General features: G+C 32.6%; 1 protein-coding gene and 1 pseudogene across 1 annotated transcript in view; both read right to left on the bottom strand.

Annotated features, from left to right (window-relative positions):
- The window catches only part of LOC138330788 (neurofibromin-like), a 171,562-nt gene that overhangs the window by 48,814 nt on the left and 104,355 nt on the right, over positions 1 to 18,393 (bottom strand). Inside the window, 6 exon segments of the mRNA XM_069278307.1 lie at positions 5,084 to 5,146; positions 7,002 to 7,139; positions 8,108 to 8,209; positions 13,901 to 14,065; positions 14,662 to 14,799; positions 17,694 to 17,817. Coding sequence (XP_069134408.1) covers positions 5,084 to 5,146; positions 7,002 to 7,139; positions 8,108 to 8,209; positions 13,901 to 14,065; positions 14,662 to 14,799; positions 17,694 to 17,817 — 730 coding nt within the window.
- LOC138332406 (U2 spliceosomal RNA) lies at positions 7,080 to 7,289 on the bottom strand (annotated as a pseudogene).

Raw genomic sequence — 18,393 nt, 5'->3', positions numbered from 1 at the left:
AAACTTTCTATATACATTGTCATATGTATACAACACTCTCTGTAAACTTTCTATATACATTGTCATATGTATACAACACTCTCTGTAAACTTTCTATATACATTGTCATATGTATACAACACTCTCTGTAAACTTTCTATATACATTGTCATATGTATACAACACTCTCTGTAAACTTTCTATATACATTGTCATATGTATACAACACTCTCTGTAAACTTTCTATATACATTGTCATATGTATACAACACTCTCTGTAAACTTTCTATATACATGTCATATATACAACACTCTCTGTAAACTTTCTATATACATTGTCATATGTATACAACACTCTCTGTAAACTTTCTATATACATTGTCATATGTATACAACACTCCTGTCTGTAAACATTTCTATATACAACATTGTCATACTGTATACAACACTCTCTGTAAACTTTCTATATACACTGTCATATGTATACAACACTCTCTGTAAACTTTCTATATACATTGTCATATGTATACAACACTCGCTGTAAACTTTCTATATACATTGTCATATGTATACAACACTCTCTGTAAACTTTCTAATACATTGTCATATACAACACTTTGTAAACTTTATATACATTGTCATATGTATACAACACTCTCTGTAAACTTTCTATATACATTGTCATACGTATACAACACTCGCTGTAAACTTTCTATATACATTGTCATATGTATACACTCACTCTTCTGTAAACTTTTTATATACATTGTCATATGTATACAACACTCGCTGTAAACTTTCTATATACATTGTCATATGTATACAACACTCTTCTGTAAACTTTCTATATACATTGTCATAATACAACACTCTCTGTAAACTTTCTATATACATTGTCATAATGTATACAACACTGTAAACTTATACATATGTATACATACAACACTCTCTTGTCATACATAAACACTTTCTAAACTATATCCACATATGTCACCTCTCATGTAAATGTTTCTATATACATTGTCATACACAACACTCTTTCTATATACATTGTCATACATACAACACTCTCTGTAAACTTTCTATATACATTGTCATACATATACAACACTCGCTGTAAACTTTCTATATACATTGTCATATGTATACAACACTCTCTGTAAACTTTCTATATACACTGTCATATGTATACAACACTCTCTGTAAACTTTCTATATACACTGTCATATGTATACAACACTCTCTGTAAACTTTCTATATACATTGTCATATGTATACAACACTCTCTGTAAACTTTCTATATACATTGTCATATGTATACAACACTCTCTGTAAACTTTCTATATACATTGTCATATGTATACAACACTCTCTGTAAACTTTCTATATACATTGTCATATGTATACAACACTTTCTGTAAACTTTCTATATACATTGTCATATGTATACAACACTCTCTGTAAACTTTCTATATACATTGTCATATGTATACAACACTCGCTGTAAACTTTCTATATACATTGTCATATGTATACAACACTTTCTGTAAACTTTCTATATACATTGTCATATGTATACAACACTCGCTGTAAACTTTCTATATACATTGTCATATGTATACAACACTTTCTGTAAACTTTCTATATACATTGTCATATGTATACAACACTCTCTGTAAACTTTCTATATACATTGTCATATGTATACAACACTCTCTGTAAACTTTCTATATACATTGTCATATGTATACAACACTCGCTGTAAACTTTCTATATACATTGTCATATGTATACAACACTCTCTGTAAACTTTCTATATACATTGTCATATGTATACAACACTCTCTGTAAACTTTCTATATACATTGTCATATGTATACAACACTCTCTGTAAACTTTCTATATACATTGTCATATGTATACAACACTCTCTGTAAACTTTCTATATACATTGTCGATGTATCAAATGTATACAACACTCTCTGTAACATACAACACTCTCCTGTAAACTTTCTATACACACTTCTGTAAACTTTCTATATACATTGTCATATGTATACAACACTCTCTGTAAACTTTCTATATACATTGTCATATGTATACAACACTCTCTGTAAATATACTGTAAAACTTTAAACTTTCTATATACACTGTCATATGTATACAACACTCGCTGTAAACTTTCATATATACATGTCATATGTATACAACACTCTCTCTGTAATAACTTTCTATATACAACACTCTGTCATATACACTGTATATACAACACTCGCTGTAAACTTTCTATATACACTGTCATATGTATACAACACTCGCTGTAAACTTTTTCTATATACACTTGTCATATGTATACAAAACACTCGTGTAAACTTTCTATATAACATTGTCATATGTATACAAACTCTCTGTATGCAACACTGTCATATACATTGTCATAGGGTCCGTATATGAATTGACATTATGATAATTTGAGACTAAAATTCGAGGGATATAACTTTCTATATACACTGTTAACATTGTTTTTTTGTTGGTTGTTGTTTTTACTGATTGATAATGAGGTCCAACACTATCTTTAGTAAACTATATAGTTTATATTGACAAACAATGTGCAAGCCTATAATGGGAATTTATACAACACTCTGTTATGAATGTAAACTTTCTATCTACAGTGTATTGTCGGTTACGAAATACCATATCATATAGGGAATTTTAAGATTGCGCTTTTATAAAAAGTGAAAGCGCTACAACTCCTACAAAATACTGCAATTTAGAATGATCCATGCTTGTATGGAGCAATTCCTCTAAGAATATATTATATGGGGCGTGTTAGCGCCCCATATTGATTATATTCTTAGAGGAATTGCTCCATACAAGCATGGTTAACATAAAAGCGCAATCCAATCCCTATATTTACACTCATACGACTTTTTTTATTTATATTTTATGCTATAAAATTGTCATTTGAATTTGACCTAATTATTCAACAAGAGATCCCAGAGGGATCTTGGTGCCCACCAAAGAATGATCAATGTCTGACAATGGAAAGAGGGAGCTTTTCCCTGCTTTTCAAACTTTTTCAAACACACTACATATAAAATTTGAGACAGATCGCTATAGTACTTTCTAAGAAATAGTGGTAACAAACTTCAACAATGAAATCTAAGATGGCGGCCGGTTGCCTATCTTGTTTACCGATCAGTCCCGAAAGGCATTATGCATCAGTCCTAAAAGGTACTATGCACAACTAGGTTATAAGGGGAACCTATGCATGGAATTTGAGAAAGATTCCTTCAGTACTTTCTGAGATATAGCGATAACAAACTTTAACTATCAAAATTCAAGATGGCCGTCAGTCGGCCATCTTGTTTACCGATCAGTCCCAAAATGCAATATGCACAACTAGGGTCCTAGGGGAACCTGTATATGAAAATTGAGAAAGATCCCTTCAGCACTTTTTGAGAAATAGCGGTAACAAACTTTAACTATCAAAATCCAAGATGGCCGCCTGTCGGCCATCTTGTTCACCGATCGGTCCCAAAATGCAATATGCACAACTAGGGTCCTAGGGGAACCTACATATGAAATTTGAAAAAGATCCCTTTAGCACTTTCTGAGAAATAGCGGTAATAAGAATTGTTAACGGACGAACGGACGGACGGAAGGACGGACGGACCATGGACCACGGATGAAAGGCGATTTGAATAGCCCACCATCTGATGATGGTGGGCTAATAAAAGTCTGTCAAAAGTGGGAGGAGCTTACTCAATTGAACAGCGAAAGATGACTCTTCACATAAGGTAGAATTATTCATCCGCGACGACAATAAAGTTCAATATTTCATTGTAAAATAAACATGAAAAACAAAGTAAATTTCAGAGAAAATTTTATTTCATCAGATCAGAACTTTAAATATATATTAAATTTTGCTAAAAGCTATATATAGCGGATTAGCGCAATAACAAAGAATTTGTACTCGGCCATATGTTTGAACTCGGTGACCGTTTTTGTGCAGCGAGGCGAAGCTGACGCACGCTTACACACTGGAGTTTGCCGAAGTTGTCAAAACACCAGTGTTCAACTAGCTCAATGTGTTTGAGATTGTCGTCTGACTTGACGATAGTACATCCTTGGGAGCCATGTGATGATATAATCTACGCTTAGATCAATCGCCATCGATAGATGGAACAACTTCACTTGTGTTCGATGGATACATTGTATTTGTGGTGTTTTATAATACACACAATTAAATTCTCGAAGAACAAAGACAAGAGGATATGTTTATAACTGACCTCTGTCAGAGGATCTCACGCCTGCCACCCCAAAGACTCGATCGTAGGACGAACAAAGACACAGAGGTAATGTTTACATTTGACATCCATCATTTTTACAAAAATGAAAGCAATGCACGTCGCCCCGGTTGGGATAGTTTTTCCCGTTTCTTTATACAATTGTTAAAAAAAATATCACTATCATATATAAATATAAAACATATGTATTGTGTACATTTTTCCAAAATTCTATGAAAAACAACAATATACATGTAAACAAAGCCATGTGTTGCTTTTAAAAAAAAGTAGACCCTTTACGTTGCATAGAACATTTTCATACGCCAGTTCAAAGTTCAATGTTACCATACAGTTATGGTAAACAAAATCGGATAGTACTTGCATATAGTGAACATGCCAATCAAGTGTAAATATATGTATATAACACTCAACTTTCTATATACAATGTCATATGTATATAACACTCAACTTTCTATATACAGAGAAAAGCCTGATGTTCATTAACACAACATGAAACTAGAACTGTCCACAGAGTGGATGACTAATAACCCTGCTGCACAAATTCAGTAACAAGTCCATTATGGGGGACATTATGTCAGCAGGGTTCAGTGTACCAAATTTATCAAAATCTGTGAAGTAGTTAAGGACAATGTTGTGTCTACAGACAGACAGACAGACTGACAGCCAGATTCCAGTATACCCCGCTTAACTTCGTTGTGGGGGGTAAAATGACTTCCAGCCATTGTATCACTACCTAAGTGCTAAATACCACATGACTGTACCACTGTTTTGGTTGCTATGAAGCATCAACTTACCACATTGAGCAGAGTGCCAGGGACATCCTTAGGCCGAATCTTTGTATGAACTGTCACAGTATCCTGTCAAAAACAATCTTCAAAGGTGAACTCTACAAATACAAATTCTATATCCACAACTCAGTTTGTTAAAGTATGGGAATCACACCAGCTGTACCATAACCCCTTAAGTTGGTAGAAGATGTCCCCTTCACTACGTACCGGGTAGAAGATGCCCCTTCACGACGTACCTACTGTACCATAACCCCTTTAGTTGGTAGAAGATGCCCCCTTCACGACGTACCTACTGTACCATAACCCCTTTAGTTGGTAGAAGATGCCCCCTTCACGGCGTACCTACTGTACCATAACCCCTTTAGTTGGTAGAAGATGCCCACTTCACAACGTACCTACTGTACCATAACCCCTTTAGTTGGTAGAAGATGCCCCCTTCACTACGTACCGGCTGTACCATAACCCCTTTAGTTGGTAGAAGATGACCCCTTCACTACGTACCAGTTGTACCATAACCCCTTAAGTTGGTAGTAGATGCCCCCTACACTACGTACCGGCTGTACCATAACCCCTTAGTTGGTAGTAGATGCCCCCTACACTACGTACCGGCTGTACCATAACCCCTTAAGTTGGTAGAAGATGTCCCCTCCGGCTGTACCATAACCCCTAAGTTGGTAGAAGATGACCCCTTCACTACATACGGGCTGTACCATAACCCCTAAGTTGGTAGAAGATGCCCCCTTCACTACATATCGGCTGTTCCATAACCCCTAAGTTGGTAGAAGATGCCCCCTACACTACGTACCGGCTGTACCATAACCCCTTAGTTGGTAGTAGATGACCCCTTCACGACCTACCTACTGTACCATAACCCCTTAAGTTGGTAGAAGATGCCCCCTTCACTACGTACCGGCTGTACCATAACCCCTTAAGTTGGTAGAAGATGCCCCCTTCACTACGTACCGGCTGTACCATAACCCCTTAAGTTGGTAGAAGATGCCCCCTTCACTACGTACCGGCTGTACCATAACCCCTTATGTTGGTAGAAGATGCCCCCTTCACTACGTACTGGCTGTACCATAACCCCTAAAGTTGGTAGAAGATGCCCCCTTCACTATGTACCGGCTGTACCATAGCCCCTTAAGTAGGTAGAAGATGCCCCCTTCACTACGTATCGGCTGTACCATAACCCCTTAAGTTGGTAGAAGATGCCCCCTTCACTACGTACCAGCTGTACCATAACCCCTAAAGCTGGTAGAAGATGCCCCATTCACTACGTACCAGCTGTACCATAACCCCTTAAGTTGGTAGAAGATGCCCCCTTCACTACGTACCGGGTAGAAGATGCCCCCTTCACTACGTACCGGCTGTTCCATAACCCCTTAAGTTGGTAGAAGATGCCCCCTTCACTACGTACTGGCTGTACCATAACCCCTAAAGTTGGTAGAAGATGCCCCCTTCACTACGTACCGGCTGTACCATAACCCCTTAAGTTGGTAGAAGATGCCCCCTTCACTACGTACCGGCTGTACCATAACCCCTTATGTTGGTAGAAGATGCCCCCTTCACTACGTACTGGCTGTACCATAACCCCTAAAGTTGGTAGAAGATGCCCCCTTCACTATGTACCGGCTGTACCATAGCCCCTTAAGTAGGTAGAAGATGCCCCCTTCACTACGTATCGGCTGTACCATAACCCCTTAAGTTGGTAGAAGATGCCCCCTTCACTACGTACCAGCTGTACCATAACCCCTAAAGCTGGTAGAAGATGCCCCCTTCACTACGTACCAGCTGTACCATAACCCCTTAAGTTGGTAGAAGATGCCCCCTTCACTACGTACCGGGTAGAAGATGCCCCCTTCACTACGTACCGGCTGTTCCATAACCCCTTAAGTTGGTAGAAGATGCCCCCTTCACTACGTACCGGCTGTGACAGCTCCCATCTTGTCCTGATATGTATGATGTCATGTACAATGTTATCACAGTCATTATGGATAAAAGACAGTGGTCCACTCTCATTAGAGATTGTCAGGGTGAATTGGTTATCATCCACTAAGCAAACCTACAAAAACAATTAATTATCATGGACAAACCTACAAAAAGAAGTAATTATCATTGACAAACCTACAACAGCACCATCAAATATTTTCGTAATTAAGCTGATAAGAACAGATACTACAATTTGATCTTAGCCAAAAGGCCGAGAAGTGATAATTGACAAAGTAAACCTTAAAGCAATACCACCCTTCCAAGTACATCAAGCAAATTCTTGGAATTTCCATCCACCGCTTTCAGGACATATTGTAAGTAAACATTGAGGTTAGGTTTAACCTTGGTTGAAACATGAAAAAATAAACTGAAGTCTTATTCAGAAGTAAGACATTTAACTTTGTTACCAAGTTTGAAGAAAATTGGTTTACATTTGTTACAGTTATTGCACGAAAACGAAATATTACAGACAGACGGACAAACCCAAATTAATATCCCCCGTTTCAGAGAAAGCGTGGGATAAAAACTTAAGTCAATGGCTAGCTACTACTCCACACTGGAGTCCACTAAATGACATGCAGGTTTTGAAAATAGGCTAACCAGTGTCACCAATACACAAATTAATGTTCATTTGGAGACTTGATTTGGTATTTATGGCAACCAAAGGACATTTGATGCCTTGAACACTATAACCATTGTATTTGTAATCCTTTAAAACTGCTATATAGCTATTGTTGAATTAATTGCCAATGGACAGTATGTAATTTTTGACCAATCAGAAGAGACTGTTATGTTTCCATGGTAATGGTTATAAGTGTGATGTTTACAATAATCAGCATCCGCATGTTAAATCACTTTATCAAGCTTGCACAAATTGATCCAAAAACTAATGATCTATTGGCCAATGCACAAAACCTGTGTATAGTGACCTGGTTACCATGACAACCACACTGTGGATAGTGACCTGGTTACCATGACAACCATACTTTAAGACTTTTGTACATAAACATAGAATAATTGTCAGCCTTTTTTGTGCCTTACCTCCTCTATTTCTGAAGCATAATAGACATCATTGAGTAATACTTGGTGGCCCAGCACTCTAAGCTTTTCTGCTGAAGTTATCTGGATGGCATTTGGTCCAACCTTCAATGTAAGTGTAGTTCATACATTAAGAATTATTGGATTAATGCACTGTAAACATCTCTATAACACATTTTCTATCATCATTTACTCTTAGGAAAGATATATCTTACTTTTATAACATATTGGCTCCTGTTAGGTATGATATATCTTACTTTTATAATGTATTGGCTCCTGTAAGGTATGATATATCTTACTTTTATAACATATTGGCTCCTGTTAGGTATGATATATCTTACTTTTATAACATATTGGCTCCTGTTAGGTATGATATATCTTACTTTTATAACATATTGGCTCCTGTTAGGTATGATATATCTTACTTTTATAACATATTGGCTCCTGTTAGGTATGATATATCTTACTTTTATAACATATTGGCTCCTGTTAGGTATGATATATCTTACTTTTATAACATATTGGCTCCTGTTAGGTATGATATATCTTACTTTTATAACATATTGGCTCCTGTTAGGTATGATATATCTTACTTTTATAACATATTGGCTCCTGTAAGGTATGATATATCTTACTTTTATAACATATTGGCTCCTGTTAGGTATGATATATCTTACTTTTATAACATATTGGCTCCTGTTAGGTATGATATATCTTACTTTTATAACATATTGGCTCCTGTAAGGTTTGATATATATCTTACTTTTATAACATATTGGCTCCTGTTAGGTATGATATATCTTACTTTTATAACATATTGGCTCCTGTTAGGTATGATATATCTTACTTTTATAACATATTGGCTCCTGTTAGGTATGATATATCTTACTTTTATAACATATTGGCTCCTGTAAGGTATGATATATATCTTACTTTTATAACATATTGGCTCCTGTAAGGTTTGATATATATCTTACTTTTATAACATATTGGCTCCTGTTAGGTATGATATATCTTACTTTTATAACATATTGGCTCCTGTTAGGTTTGATATATTCTTACTTTTATAACATATTGGCTCCTGTAAGGTTTGATATATATCTTACTTTTATAACATATTGGCTCCTGTAGGTATGATATATATCTTACTTTTATAACATATTGGCTCCTGTAAGGTATGATATATCTTACTTTTATAATGTATTGGCTCCTGTTAGGTATGATATATCTTACTTTTATAACATATTGGCTCCTGTTAGGTTTGATATATATCTTACTTTTATAACATATTGGCTCCTGTAAGGTATGATATATCTTACTTTTATAACATATTGGCTCCTGTTAGGTATGATATATCTTACTTTTATAACATATTGGCTCCTGTAAGGTATGATATATCTTACTTTTATAACATATTGGCTCCTGTTAGGTATGATATATCTTACTTTTATAACATATTGGCTCCTGTAAGGTATGATATATCTTACTTTTATAACATATTGGCTCCTTAGGTATGATATATCTTACTTTTATAACATATTGGCTCCTGTAAGGTATGATATATCTTACTTTTATAACATATTGGCTCCTGTAAGGTATGATATATATCTTACTTTTATAACGTATTGGCTCCTGTTAGGTATGATATATCTTACTTTTATAACATATTGGCTCCTGTTAGGTATGATATATCTTACTTTTATAACATATTGGCTCCTGTAAGGTATGATATATCTTACTTTTATAACATATTGGCTCCTGTAAGGTATGATATATCTTACTTTTATAACATATTGGCTCCTGTTAGGTATGATATATCTTACTTTTATAACATATTGGCTCCTGTTAGGTATGATATATCTTACTTTTATAACATATTGGCTCCTGTTAGGTATGATATATCTTACTTTTATAACATATTGGCTCCTGTAAGGTATGATATATCTTACTTTTATAACATATTGGCTCCTGTAAGGTATGATATATCTTACTTTTATAATGTATTGGCTCCTGTAAGGTATGATATATCTTACTTTTATAACATATTGGCTCCTGTTAGGTATGATATATCTTACTTTTATAACATATTGGCTCCTGTTAGGTATGATATATCTTACTTTTATAACATATTGGCTCCTGTTAGGTATGATATATCTTACTTTTATAACATATTGGCTCCTGTTAGGTATGATATATATCTTACTTTTATAACATATTGGCTCCTGTAAGGTATGATATATCTTACTTTTATAACATATTGGCTCCTGTTAGGTATGATATATCTTACTTTTATAACATATTGGCTCCTGTTAGGTATGATATATCTTACTTTTATAACATATTGGCTCCTGTTAGGTATGATATATCTTACTTTTATAACATATTGGCTCCTGTTAGGTATATGATATATATCTTACTTTTATAACATATTGGCTCCTGTTAGGTATGATATATCTTACTTTTATAACATATTGGCTCCTGTTAGGTATGATATATATCTTACTTTTATAACATATTGGCTCCTGTTAGGTATGATATATCTTACTTTTATAACATATTGGCTCCTGTTAGGTATGATATATCTTACTTTTATAACATATTGGCTCCTGTTAGGTATGATATATCTTACTTTTATAACATATTGGCTCCTGTTAGGTATAATATATCTTACTTTTATAACATATTGGCTCCTGTTAGGTTTGATATATATCTTACTTTTATAACGTATTGGCTCCTGTTAGGTATGATATATCTTACTTTTATAACATATTGGCTCCTGTTAGGTATGATATATCTTACTTTTATAACATATTGGCTCCTGTTAGGTATGATATATCTTACTTTTATAACATATTGGCTCCTGTCAGGTATGATATATCTTACTTTTATAACATATTGGCTCCTGTAAGGTATGATATATCTTACTTTTATAACATATTGGCTCCTGTTAGGTATGATATATATCTTACTTTTATAACATATTGGCTCCTGTTAGGTATGATATATCTTACTTTTATAACATATTGGCTCCTGTTAGGTATGATATATCTTACTTTTATAACATATTTGGCTCCTGTAAGGTATGATATATCTTACTTTTATAACATATTGGCTCCTGTTAGGTATGATATATCTTACTTTTATAACATATTGGCTCCTGTAAGGTATGATATATCTTACTTTTATAACATATTGGCTCCTGTTAGGTATGATATATCTTACTTTTATAACATATTGGCTCCTGTTAGGTATGATATATCTTACTTTTATAACATATTGGCTCCTGTTAGGTATGATATATATCTTACTTTTATAACATATTGGCTCCTGTTAGGTATGATATATCTTACTTTTATAACATATTGGCTCCTGTTAGGTATGATATATCTTACTTTTATAAACATATTGGCTCCTGTTAGGTATGATATATCTTACTTTTATAACATATTGGCTCCTGTTAGGTATGATATATCTTACTTTTATAACATATTGGCTCCTGTTAGGTATGATATATCTTACTTTTATAACATATTGGCTCCTGTTAGGTATGATATATCTTACTTTTATAACATATTGGCTCCTGTTAGGTATGATATATCTTACTTTTATAACATATTGGCTCCTGTTAGGTATGATATATCTTACTTTTATAACATATTGGCTCCTGTAAGGTATGATATATATCTTACTTTTATAACATATTGGCTCCTGTTAGGTATGATATATCTTACTTTTATAACATATTGGCTCCTGTAAGGTTTGATATATATCTTACTTTTATAACATATTGGCTCCTGTAAGGTTTGATATATATCTTACTTTTATAACATATTGGCTCCTGTAAGGTATGATATATCTTACTTTTATAACATATTGGCTCCTGTTAGGTATGATATATCTTACTTTTATAACATATTGGCTCCTGTTAGGTATGATATATCTTACTTTTATAACATATTGGCTCCTGTTAGGTATGATATATCTTACTTTTATAACATATTGGCTCCTGTTAGGTATGATATATCTTACTTTATATAACATATTGGCTCCTGTTAAGGTATGATATATCTTACTTTTATAACATATTGGCTCCTGTTAGGTATGATATATCTTACTTTTATAACATATTGGCTCCTGTTAGGTATGATATATCTTACTTTTATAACATATTGGCTCCTGTTAGGTATGATATATCTTACTTTTATAACATATTGGCTCCTGTTAGGTATGATATATATCTTACTTTTATAACATATTGGCTCCTGTTAGGTATGATATATCTTACTTTTATAACATATTGGCTCCTGTTAGGTATGATATATCTTACTTTTATAACATATTGGCTCCTGTTAGGTATGATATATCTTACTTTTATAACATATTGGCTCCTGTTAGGTATGATATATATCTTACTTTTATAACATATTGGCTCCTGTAGGTATGATATATCTTACTTTTATAACATATTGGCTCCTGTTAGGTATGATATATCTTACTTTTATAACATATTGGCTCCTGTTAGGTATGATATATCTTACTTTTATAACATATTGGCTCCTGTAAGGTATGATATATCTTACTTTTATAACATATTGGCTCCTGTTAGGTTTGATATATATCTTACTTTTATAACATATTGGCTCCTGTTAGGTATGATATATCTTACTTTTATAACATATTGGCTCCTGTTAGGTATGATATATCTTACTTTTATAACATATTGGCTCCTGTAAGGTATGATATATCTTACTTTTATAACATATTGGCTCCTGTTAGGTATGATATATCTTACTTTTATAACATATTGGCTCCTGTTAGGTATGATATATCTTTACTTTTATAACATATTGGCTCCTGTTAGGTATGATATATCTTACTTTTATAACATATTGGCTCCTGTTAGGTATGATATATCTTACTTTTATAACATATTGGCTCCTGTTAGGTATGATATATCTTACTTTTATAACATATTGGCTCCTGTTAGGTATGATATATCTTACTTTTATAACATATTGGCTCCTGTTAGGTATGATATATCTTACTTTTATAACATATTGGCTCCTGTTAGGTATGATATATCTTACTTTTATAACATATTGGCTCCTGTAAGGTATGATATATCTTACTTTTATAACATATTGGCTCCTGTTAGGTATGATATATCTTACTTTTATAACATATTGGCTCCTGTAAGGTATGATATATCTTACTTTTATAACATATTGGCTCCTGTAAGGTATGATATATCTTACTTTTATAACATATTGGCTCCTGTCAGGTATGATATATCTTACTTTTATAACATATTGGCTCCTGTTAGGTATGATATATCTTACTTTTATAACATATTGGCTCCTGTCAGGTATGATATATCTTACTTTTATAACATATTGGCTCCTGTCAGGTATGATATATCTTACTTTTATAACATATTGGCTCCTGTTAGGTATGATATATCTTACTTTTATAACATATTGGCTCCTGTTAGGTATGATATATATCTTACTTTTATAACATATTGGCTCCTGTAAGGTATGATATATCTTACTTTTATAACATATTGGCTCCTGTTAGGTATGATATATCTTACTTTTATAACATATTGGCTCCTGTTAGGTATGATATATCTTACTTTTATAACATATTGGCTCCTGTAAGGTATGATATATATCTTACTTTTATAACATATTGGCTCCTGTTAGGTATGATATATCTTACTTTTATAACATATTGGCTCCTGTTAGGTATGATATATCTTACTTTTATAACAAAGCCTTATATCGACCTACTGACCTTGATTGTGACCTTGGTGTCTTTATGTGAGAGCTTGAGAGCATTGTTGGAGATTTTGAGATCTTCCTCCAGAGAAACGGTAGAGCCAGGTAGCTTCTGTTGATCTGGATCTATATATTCATTCAAACGTGCTGGATGGTCAATAAAAAACAACTTTCTATTTCCCTGAAATGTAATTAATGATGGTCAATAACTGTATTGAAATATCACTTATCACTTCAACACAGAAGATTTGAAACAAAATATTTTTTGATTATTTATTTTGTCAAATCTCAGTGTATACGAGATGACCTTGGTGTAATTGAAATGACATTGATATATCTGAACAAACCTCAATTTAGTTTGTCTGAAATGACTTTGGTGTATCTGAAATGACCTTGGCATATCTAAATGATTTTGGTGTTTCTAAATTTATTTTGGTTTGTCTGAAATGATTTTGGTTTGTCTGAAATGATTTTGGTGTATCTAAATTTATTTTGGTTTGTCTGAAATGATTTTGGTGTATCTGAAATGACATTGGCATATCTAAATTTATTTTGGTTTGTCTGAAATGATTTTGGTTTGTCTGAAATGATTTTGGTGTATCTAAAATAACCTTTGTGTATCTAAATGATTTGGTGTAACTAAAATGATTTTAGTTTGTCTGACCTTGACTATACAGACCTTGAGTGGAGTGAGTATCCTATCATGGTACTTGGTGTATCTAAATGATTTGGTGTCACTAAAAATTTTTTAGTTTGTCTGACCTTGACTATACTGACCTTGAGTGGAGTGAGTATCCTATCGTGGTACTTGGTATACTCCCTCACCCAGGAGTTACAGTTATATATATAGCAGGCGACAATATTCTGGTATACCACCTCAGGCATCACCACAAACCATTTGGACAGGAAATCAGTCTGAAACAACCCACAGCACAATAAGACACAATCTTACAATGCATTGAATCTTTTTCTTCATTACAACATTAAATTGTCTTTTTCAATACTATATCTTTGCAATGGAGTTATGTTATGTTCTGTGACAAGTTACAATATTTAGTCAATTGTTTCCCATTCAAAGTAAGTACAACACTCTACATATCCTATGTTAACTGATGTACCACATATTTACACACAAACCTTGTTATTTACACTAATATGACACATTAATACATAATTAATGCCGATTGACATGTATTCTTACTCTGAAAAAATCAATCTGAAAGTTTCAAAGAGCTGACTAAATCCTGTACATATTTCATGTATGTAGTTGGAATAAAACTATGTCTATATAAAACCAATGCTCATTAAACTTGATACATCTCTACAATGTCACATATAACAACACATGTAGTTTTATATACATGTTAACACCATAGCCACATTTATTTACATCATATCATATAACAACACATGTAGTTTTATATACATGTTAACACCATAGCCACATTTATTTACATCATATCATATAACAACACATGTAGTTTTATATAGAATACATGTTAGCACCATAGCAACATTTATTTACATCATATCATATAACTACACATGTAGTTTTATATACAATACATGTTAACACCATAGCAACATTTATTTACATCATATCATATAACTACACATGTAGTTTTATATACAATACATGTTAACACCATAGCCACATTTATTTACATCATATCATATAACAACACATGTAGTTTTATATACATGTTAACACCATAGCAACATTTATTTACATCATATCATATAACAACACATGTAGTTTTATATACATGTTAACACCATAGCAACATTTATTTACATCATATCATATAACAACACATGTAGTTTTATATAGAATACATGTTAGCACCATAGCCACATTTATTTACATCATATCATATAACAACACATGTAGTTTTATATACATGTTAACACCATAGCCACATTTATTTACATCATATCATATAACAACACATGTAGTTTTATATACAATACATGTTAACACCATAGCCACATTTATTTACATCATATCATATAACAACACATGTAGTTTTATATACAATACATGTTAACACCATAGCAACATTTATTTACATCATATCATATAACAACACATGTAGTTTTATATACAATACATGTTAACACCATAGCCACATTTATTTACATCATATCATATAACTACACATGTAGTTTTATATACAATACATGTTAGCACCATAGCAACATTTATTTACATCATATCATATAACTACACATGTAGTTTTATATACAATACATGTTAACACCATAGCCACATTTATTTACATCATATCATATAACAACACATGTAGTTTTATATAGAATACATGTTAGCACCATAGCAACATTTATTTACATCATATCATATAACAACACATGTAGTTTTATATACAATACATGTTAACACCATAGCCACATTTATTTACATCATATCATATAACAACACATGTAGTTTTATATACAATACATGTTAACACCATAGCCACATTTATTTACATCATATCATATAACAACACATGTAGTTTTATATACAATACATGTTAGCACCATAGCAACATTTATTTACATCATATCATATAACAACACATGTAGTTTTATATACAATACATGTTAACACCATAGCAACATTTATTTACATCATATCATATAACAACACATGTAGTTTTATATACATGTTAACACCATAGCAACATTTATTTACATCATATCATATAACAACACATGTAGTTTTATATAGAATACATGTTAACACCATAGCAACATTTATTTACATCATATCATATAACAACACATGTAGTTTTATATACAATACATGTTAACACCATAGCCACATTTATTTACATCATATCATATAACAACACATGTAGTTTTATATACATGTTAACACCATAGCAACATTTATCTACATCATATCATATAACAACACATGTAGTTTTATATACATGTTAACACCATAGCCACATTTATTTACATCATATCATATAACAACACATGTAGTTTTATATACAATACATGTTAACACCATAGCCACATTTATTTACATCATATCATATAACAACACATGTAGTTTTATATACAATACATGTTAACACCATAGCCACATTTATTTACATCATATCATATAACAACACATGTAGTTTTATATACATGTTAACACCATAGCCACATTTATTTACATCATATCATATAACAACACATGTAGTTTTATATACAATACATGTTAACACCATAGCCACATTTATTTACATCATATCATATAACAACACATGTAGTTTTATATAGAATACATGTTAACACCATAGCAACATTTATTTACATCATATCATATAACTACACATGTAGTTTTATATACAATACATGTTAACACCATAGCCACATTTATTTACATCATATCATATAACAACACATGTAGTTTTATATACAATACATGTTAACACCATAGCCACATTTATTTACATCATATCATATAACAACACATGTAGTTTTATATATAATACATGTTAACACCATAGCAACATTTATTTACATCATATCATATAGACGCTTATTTTTTCAGGGATGATACTTTCGTGATTTCACGGATCACAAAAAATTGGCCAATGAAATATTAAGAAATGTTTGAATCATATATATCCTTGATGCAAAGTCATAAAATTTTGATTTGCTAAAATTAATATTGTTTTGTGTCAGGTCCAAGTTGTGAACATTTTATCTGACAAAATAACTGGCTACATGGTATCACATATTAACATTGTAGTCACATAGTTATATATATACACTGATAATCAAGGTATATAAGTACTTACAGTACTTACTCTAAATCGGTTCTCAGCACAGGTATGAGTGAAGTCTATCACAAGCTCAAATGGTTTGTTGTAGAATGGTTTTAACGTCAGTAGTACATGATATATCAGCAGATCACCATTAATCTCTCCCACCCTACACAACATACAAATGGTTTGTTGTAGAATGGTTTTAACGTCAGTAGTACATGATATATCAGCAGATCACCATTAATCTCTCCCACCCTACACAACATACAAATGGTTTGTTGTAGAATGGTTTTAACGTCAGTAGTACATGATATATCAGCAGATCACCATTAATCTCTCCCACCCTACACAACATACAAATGGTTTGTTGTAGAATGGTTTTAACGTCAGTAGTACAGTGGAACCTCCCGAAACCGATCATGGTCGGTGCACATAATTTCGGCCGGTTTAGAGAGGGTTCGGTTTGGAGAAGTGAACCGAATACCGTTCATTACGATCCGGATTTAATCGATCGGAAGTCGTTTTTTACACTAGTGTACCGCATGTATGCCTAGTGTTTGTTAAAACCGACCGATATTGATTGTTAATGTGATGTTATCACAAAAGAGAGAATCATACGTTTAAAAGGAATGGATTACAACAATCTTGATTCTGTTACCGCTTATAAACGTAGTTTAGTTAGTTAGTTGCGTGAATGTTCTTATGGATGTTCTCGTCTGCACTAACCTACATACGGCCGATC

The sequence above is a fragment of the Argopecten irradians genome, chromosome 9, assembly GCF_041381155.1.
Source record: "Argopecten irradians isolate NY chromosome 9, Ai_NY, whole genome shotgun sequence".
Classification (NCBI taxonomy): Eukaryota; Metazoa; Mollusca; class Bivalvia; order Pectinida; family Pectinidae; genus Argopecten; species Argopecten irradians.
The sequence above is the reverse complement of the archived record's forward strand: the minus strand, read 5'-3'. Positions and strand labels throughout refer to the sequence as shown.